The sequence below is a fragment of the Gracilinanus agilis genome, chromosome 2, assembly GCF_016433145.1.
Source record: "Gracilinanus agilis isolate LMUSP501 chromosome 2, AgileGrace, whole genome shotgun sequence".
NCBI classification, from domain to species: Eukaryota; Metazoa; Chordata; class Mammalia; order Didelphimorphia; family Didelphidae; genus Gracilinanus; species Gracilinanus agilis.
Genome location: NC_058131.1, coordinates 503,027,334 through 503,035,682, shown reverse-complemented (window position 1 = coordinate 503,035,682; position 8,349 = coordinate 503,027,334). Strand labels below are relative to the sequence as shown.

At 39.9% G+C, this 8,349-nt stretch overlaps 1 protein-coding gene across 1 annotated transcript; it reads left to right on the top strand.

The window, feature by feature from the left end:
- The first annotated feature begins 2,156 nt into the window (after window positions 1–2,156).
- Window positions 2,157–7,058, top strand: LOC123235895 (zinc-alpha-2-glycoprotein-like). Its single transcript, XM_044662125.1, has 3 exons — window positions 2,157–2,232; window positions 5,272–5,523; window positions 6,808–7,058. The coding sequence occupies exons 1-3, from the start codon at window positions 2,157–2,159 to the stop codon at window positions 7,056–7,058; spliced, it is 579 nt and encodes a 192-aa protein (XP_044518060.1).
- Window positions 7,059–8,349: the final 1,291 nt, after the last annotated feature.

Below are 8,349 nucleotides of genomic sequence, written 5' to 3'. Positions count from 1 at the left end.
AGCCGGGTTTTAACCTAGGACCTCCTGTCTCTAGGCCTGACTCTCACTCCACTGAGCTACCCAGCTGCCACCTGAACCTCTATTTTAAGGAAAGTATCTATAATCAGTCCTATACTAAAGGTGTATTTTGGATTTGAAAGATCAGAAAATATTAACACAATTTTGTACTCAAAAACAAAAATACAATCAAAGGAAAAGAAATCAGAGAAGAATCCGCTGGGTCAACTCTCCTCAAACACTTACAGCTTGGGTTCAGTTCTAGACTTTAAGAACAAGGAACTTTTAAACAGAAAATAAAATTCCAATATCCAGAAGTCATCATTGCCTACACAAGGTAAAGCCCAAATACTATTCAGTTATGAAGAATTTCTAGTACTTTTTTGAGTATTAGGAAAGAGGTAGGTGAAGGGTTTCAGTTAGTTACTTATAACTGGATCATCTGAATTTGAGCTTCAACACCTTGTGGAATCTAAGGAAGATGCACCAGGAATCGATTCCCCAGGTGTCCACATATGGAGCAATTTGGTTTACCCAGTTTCTGTTTTGGGAACCTTTGGTTAGTCAGTAAGTCCATCCAAAGGAAATGTTTTAGGGCCTCAGGCTCCTGTGAAGGAATATGAGTGCTCTTGGGGAGAAGTTTAGTCAGTTATAATCACAATCATGAATTGTCTCCCATCCACAATGATCACAACACTGATTTCCAACTTAACCAATAAGGAGAAGACAATTAGTTTATCTCCCTTGGGCAAGTCAGTAATCAATGACCAAGAGTAGGTAAAGGATTCAGGGCACTGATGCTCTCTATTCCTCCCCCAAAGCACAAAAAATATAAGTTTCTATCCTGAACTTACCCAAAGCAGAACACAACTCAGCCCATGCTTTCTTGTCCTCTTAATTTGAGACACAGTGACTGACCACTGATAAACCTTGAGGTTACACAATTCTAATTCTAAGAATACTCATTTTCCAAAAAGCACCTTACCTTGGCTCAGACCAAACCCGGGCCACCTTCCCCAAAACACCATAGCAGTAGGGGGCAGCTGGGTAGCTCAGTGGAGTGAGAGTCGAGCCTAGAGATGGGAGGTCCTGGGTTCAAACCCGGCCTCAGCCACTTCCCAGCTGTGTGACCTGGGCAAGTCACTTGAACCCCATTGCCCACCCTTACCAATCTTCCACCTATGAGACAATACACCGAAGTACAAGGGTTTAAAACAAAAACAAAAAAACAAAAAAACAAAAAAACAAAAAAACACCATAGCAGGTATGTTTGGATGCTTTGTTCCCAAAGTCACATATTCTTAGAGTTAGAGGAAATCTCAGAGCTCTTCTACTCTATCCCAGATACAAAATATAAATACCCTTCACAACCCCTTCTTGGAAGCACTTTAATAGAGAGAGAACTCATTGTCACTGAGGCAGCATCTTCAATTTTTGAAGAGCTCTCCTTGATAAGAAGTTTCATTTGAAATGTGCTTCTCTGTTAAATCTGAGTTCTGGATCTAATTCAGTCATTTGTAGCCACAGAGAACAAATTTATTCTATATTCTCTCTGAACTCTTTAAGATATTTGAAGAAATGCAGTATGTCCTTCCTGCATCTTCTGAGAAAATATCTCCTCTTCTTTAGGTTGGTCTTGCTTGTTTCTAACTTGTTTACCATTGTTGATCCCCTATTCTAGGACCGTTCTAGAAGGTGAGTGTTCCTTTTAACATGTGTTTAAAAATGGACAAAATATTCCACATGTGGTATCCCTCATTGGATAATTATGCAGAATCCAGAATTATCATCCCACCCTCAGCACCTTAATCTAGATATGTTCATGCAGCAAAATGTTTGATTTACTTTGGTTTGTTTGTTGCAGCCAGTTTCATTGACTCTCCTTGAACTTGCTTTTGACTAAAACCTCCAGGATTATTTCCTATGAACTTTCCTTAGAACACATCCTGTTGGTGTTCTTTCTGGAATTTCAGGTCCTCTTTGTTTTGTTTCCAATATTCAGAAGTTAGATTCCATCTTGAAATTCTCATTGGCCAATGGAGTGTCTTCTCTTGAGATTCAACAGCATATATGACAGCAGAGAAGTGCTATCACAGCAACGATCCTTTGTGAGTTGAATCTGTCCAGAATCTGTGCTGACTTATATCACTGAATTTAGAATGATGGGACCCCTGGACATTGACATCTTCTTTGTAATGCTTCCAAGGACCATAACATCCCAGAAACCAAGAAAATGTGAGTAAACAAATGGGAAAGAACTATCTTGTTTGGGAGGGGTAAAATCAGAGAATAGAGAGGAAATGTCTAGATTTAGACTCAGAGAATCTAGTTACTAATCCTACTTCTGCCTCATCTAGGTAACCTTGGGTAAGTGATTTAATCTTTATGGGGTAATAGATCTTACCTTGAAGATGGGAGTGGGATTAGGAGTTTGAAAAAGATATTCTGTAAGAGACTTTCAAGCTCTAAATAAATGAATCTATATGGGGAGAGATCTCAGAGGCAGAATGGGTTTCTCTCTTTGACATTTGCTTATATTGCCAGTCTCTAAGCTACTGTTATATAGATGAACTCATTATGCTCAAAGAAACAATTTGTGGAGTAGACAGAGGGAAGGGAAATCTAGAGAGCAAAGAGAGATGGATTTGAAAGGAGAAAAGAAGTGGCAGAATTCTCCTCAAATCACAATCACTTTCCCAAATATGAGATCATAGGATGGAGTCTACAAGGATCAAGGGTCACTGCTCCTCTATTTCCTCATATGAAAGGACAAATGATACATACATACACATAGATACATGCAGGCATAAATGGAATCAATGGAAATACATGCTCCATTATTCCTGAGGAATTGCCATCCTATCTCTAGACTCTTTTAACCCTAAGAAAGGAGATGGAAATGACAACATAGATATAAAAAGTATTGATGTTATTCAAAAGGAAAACTTGCTGTTGAGGCAGAAAAAAGAGTAACTTAGTGAGGGTTGGGACATTTTCAGGGGGCCCTAAATCCTTCAAGGTTATGTGGAAAGCATAGTCTATGCAGTTTTGCAATAATATTTGAAGTGATATTAGTAGGCCAGGAGGAGTGTAGGAACAGAAGAAAGATGTGTGAACCCAATGATATAATGCCAACAGTCACTCTAGAAGTTCCAGAATTCAGTGTGCCATGTATCAGAAACAACTACAAAGAAAAATGAAGGAGGGAGTTGTTTGTGGGAATGAAGTCTATGGTTCCTATTCCAAACTCTGTCAGGTACTCCCATGATGCTGACGGATTTGCAAAATCTGATCATGTAGGGAATTTGGGACCTCTGAGGTAAATAATAAACCATCTGGGCAATAATCATGGAGGGGAGGAAAAGCCCCTACTCTTGGTCCAATGGTAATCATATTGAAGATATTACCAGAGTGAGAGTATTATATCAATCCAGTACAATAATTCCCATGTTCTTACCTTTGTATGGTGATTATAATCTATATTTATACTGTACAAGTTGCTATAGTTTCTATAGAATTTGCCTTAAAATAGCTCTTCAGAATCTCTGATTCACAGAGAAAAAAACTGAGGTCTTGTGAGTTCAAATTATTTGCCTAAGGTTATGTAAGTATTTAGTAGCAATACCTGAATTCAAAACCAGGTACCCTAAACCTCAGGATTTATGGTGCATGTTATACTATGCTCTGAATCCTGGTTAGTAAGTCATTCTAATATTATCATTTGCACTTTAGTAGTGAGAAAGTCAATGCTTTGAAAGGTTCAGTGGCTCCAGCTTTTCTGCCCTTTCTCCAAACCTCCTTTCTTATAGATGTAGACCAGGCTGTTCCTGTAAGAGAGCTGAAACTGTTCAGCTCCTCAGAACATAAAAGGGAAGGAACACTAAGGAGCTATTGGTTGGGGAGGTGGGACAGGGTCCTGAGGGACGTGAGCTTAATATAAACCCAGATTTTTCATGGGAAGAAGGAGGGACTCCAATGAGAATCTAATGTAACCTTCCATTCAATGTAGAAATACTGTTCATCTCCCACCCACCATAAAATGGACATCCAGTCTTTGCTTGAATACTTAAGAAAAATGTTATCAAAGTATTGGCATGTGTGCCATCCTGGGCAAGGGCGAGCTGCTCCCCTCCCCTGCTTCCCAGCACCTGAGGACATTTTTTACATGTCCCACCCCTCTGTCAAACTTCCCAAAGTAAACACTTCCTCCCTGAACTCTGGTAATGTGGAGGCTAACAGACTGCTTGCATTTGCCCTGTGGGCACTTGGACTTGAAAAGCTTCTCCATTGCTGCTTTTAGCAGGTCCCAGCCTCAAAGGGCAATCCATTCCATTTTTAAGACCAATCAGAGATTTAGACTCTTCTTTATATCCACTTGATAGTTGCCTTCCTATAGCTTCCACCCACTTATTCTCCTTCAAAAAGTAAGTCCTCCAGAGTTACAGAGCCTGCCAGGTCCCCATTCAATCTGAAAGTTCTTCAAATACTTGAAGACACCTATCATGTATCTTCACCCCAAAACATATACCAGTGTCATCCTTTCTACATGTTGAACATCTGTGGTTCCTTCAACTGGTCTGCCTATGACCAAAATCTGAGTCTCCTCCTACTTTTACAGTGTGTTTCTACCACTTATGGTGTCAGACCCTTGAGATGTGGGAATAATTTCTTTTTCTATTTCTTTGCCCAGAACACTAAGTATTTTTTAAAAGCATCTTTGTTCATTGCTCCATTCCTTCATTACCACTATCTAGATTAAAATGCTTGGCATACTCCAAATGTGACCGGGAAAGTGCCATCATGCTGAGAACATTTCATAGCAAAGCAGCTGAGTGAGGGTGAGAAGAAGACAACAAGGGTAACTCCTGGCCCAGGTAGCCCAAGTTCAAATGTCATTACCTCACTTCTTACCCACTTCTCTGCTTTAATTCTCTGCAAGTACCTCAAAGTGTCTGAGGATAGATATGAACTAAGATCTTCCAAACTCTAAGGCAGCTCTGTGGTATAGTCTCTTGTCAGGAAAATTCATCTTCCTGAGCTCAAATCTGACCTCAGACACTGACTATCTTTGGACTCTAAGTAGACCATTTAACTCTGGTTGCTTTAGTTTTCTTATCTATAAAATGATTTAAACAAGGAAATGAAAATCCTCTCCAGTATCTCTGTCAAGAACATCCAAAATAAGGTCATGAAGAGTCAGATATGATAGAAAATGAGTGAACAAATTTGGGATATTATTATTAAAAATGCCTCACTCAGTTCTCTATGCCTCAGGGTGTGATTCTCTGGAATACACAGATCTTGCTGTTTCAACGCCTGCAGCAGGGTACTCTGAATTCTCAAACAAAGCCTACTTCAACAAGGAACAAGTCTACATATATGATAACTACCATCAGAGGGTAATACCTAAGGCAAGATGGCAAAATGTGGAGAACTGGGCTGAGATGAGCAAGCTTCAGAAAGAGAGAGAAGATTTGATCATGAAGGACTTTCAGGAATTCATAAATTCTAATCAAGATAACGAAGGTGAGTACATATTTATGGGTCTTGCACTGAGAGGTCTGATGACTTCGAAAGGATCTACTGATCCCTAGTGACCTCTGCCTAAAAGTGGTTGTCCCTAACTATGAGGGAGCTGAAGAGAATTTTAAAAAGGGGCTGAAAGGAAAAGGAACAAAAGGGGAGAGAGGGAGGAGCAATGACTGGCCACATTTCACATGCTGTGGAGAACAAATCCAGAGAGAGGAAGGGATAGAGCCAAACTCAAAGCACATCTCTGTCCCTTCCCTGCCTTCTTCTGGTTTCCCTTTTCCTGCTATTTATACCCAACACAATCTGTCAGTGAAACAGACTGTGGGGAGAGAATAATTCCTCCTTCTGATTTATTAACTTGGATTAATTCTCAACTCACCTTACCTCCTTGGGCACCTGGGCTTCTAATATGGGCACTGCAGGGCTGTCTGACATGCCTTTGACTCTGTAACTGAAAGAATGCAGGAACTGAAAAGTGCAATGGAGAGCTTGATCTAATTCACCCATTACACAGAGGGGGAATGACTGAGATCTTAGAACATTGGGAAGAACATTGATTCAGGAACCCAGATGGCTTCTGATAGTTCATCTCTCTAAAGCTCAGAGACAATGATGTCATACAATTCATTATGTGGCAAAGTCAGGTCTAGACCCAGGATGTCCAATCCCCCAGTCTACTGTTCCTTCCAAGCAATAACACTCACTTTCAGTATCAGGAAATCACAGAGCAGAACAGTGTAGCTCTCATCCCAGTTAGTAACAACTGGTAGCAACTTGTTGTTCTGGAAAAAAACCCTGGATTTGAGTCAGAGAACCTCAGTTTGAATCTTGACTATTACTTAGTATTCTAAAAAGTTCACAAAAACCAATGCCCTCCTCTGAGCCTCAGTTCCCCCATCTGTAAATGAGCAGGGCAGAAGAGATCATGCTAAGGTCATTTCCAGTCCTGATTCCAAAATTCTTCAGTTCTACTGATCTTTGCTCCCTACTCCTTCACCAGGGACAGTGACAGAGATTTAGACAGTTGCAAGGAATAAGCCTGGAGAGAAATGCTCTCTGAATTTTAAATTTATTTCATATTTGGTTCATCATGTCTTAGCTTCCTAATAGAAAAATATTGCATTTTTTTTAAAGGGAACATACTTTGCTTTAGTAGGCTGTCTGAATGGATCTGTGGTCAAAAAAGAAACTGATATAATTGTTACATCAATCAGTATTTGAAAATACTTTTTACTGTACTTTAGAGAGCTCATCACATCTGGGGTTTCTGTGTTTCAGGTGACTACATCTTTAGTCAATCTATTGGTTGTGAACTTTGTCCGAATCTCACTTTCCATGGAGCTGGGTATTTTTATTTCGATAGAATAAATTTTGTGAACACCTTTAGGGCTATAATATACCAGGACACACTAGATTCTGTAGATGAAATGAACCAAGACGAAGGTGTTTTAACTCTATCCAAAGAATATCTGCAGAAACAGTGTTTTGCAACACTCCAAAAATACCGGAATTATAGGAATGCTCACTAGGACAAGCCAGATAATCTCTCTACATCCTGTTGTCACACTTACCATCATTAGGTAACTTTAGGGGCTGGGGACACAGCCTTAGATGGACTGAAATTGACTCATATTTTTTTAAATATTTTTTTTAAACCCTTAACTTCTGTGTATTGGCTCATAGATGGAAGAGTGGTAAGGGTGGGCAATGGGGGTCAAGTGACTTGCCCAGGGTCACAAAGCTGGGAAGTGTCTGAGGCTGGATTTGAATCCAGGACCTCCCGTTTCTAGGCCTGACTCTCAATCCACTGAGTCACCCAGCTTTCCCCTGACTCATATTTTAAAGACTGAACTGTCCTGAATATTACCTCCCTCTCATATTTCTACTAATTATTTTAAAATGAGACTTGAAAATATGAATTCACAAAACTCTACAGGTCTCTTGAAATTGAGATGAAAATCAGTAGCAACTGAGGGATACTGGACATTGAGAGAGACAGAGGAAAACATAGAGGCTTGTATGGGAAGAATCGTGAAGGAAAGAAAAAGAAGCCTCCCAATTTAAGCCTCAGCCCTTTTTGTTTCTCTTCATTGATCATATCTCACCTTTTCCATAGTAACCCTCTACCACATCCTGAGCACTTTTTATATAGCTTCTGATGGGAATTCTACGGCTACTTGGGGAAATCAAACCTCATCACTGACCTATTCCCTTAACAAAGTGATTCCTCTCTCTGCTTAGAGGCAGCTAAGTAGTACCTTAAATAGAGTTCTGGGCTTGGAGTGAGGGAGGCTTGAGGCTGAATCAGGTCTCATTCACTTAGAGCTGATAGTGGGGATAATGATAGCGGCTGTCTCGCTTAGTTGATGTGAGAACAAATCTGATAACATTAACAAGTGCTTAGCACCTAGTAGTGCTTAACAAACACTTGTTCTTTTCCATTTTTGATTCGTGTTTTTTCTCATATCTGCAATGCCCTCCCATCCTTCTTGTACTTATCTAATGTTGTCATACTCTTCAAGACATGTCTCAAATCCCACCAGAACTCTCTGTTTTCTAAAGTTTTCTCCCTGTTATGGTTATTTTCACTTCATTTAGAAATACATTCTTCTGAATGTTTCCTGAGTATGAGAGCAGGGACCACATCTTCCCTTTCCTTTCACACCTCTCAGTAAGCAGAAGTGTTGATACTAGAAGAGGCTGAATAAGTATTTGTTTTTATAACTGAAAATTTCAGATGTAAGGGGGAAAGGGAGGTGATTTGGTGCAAAGGAGAAGAAAACGTGGAGTAATCTCTGTTGGGAAGCTACCATTCATTGG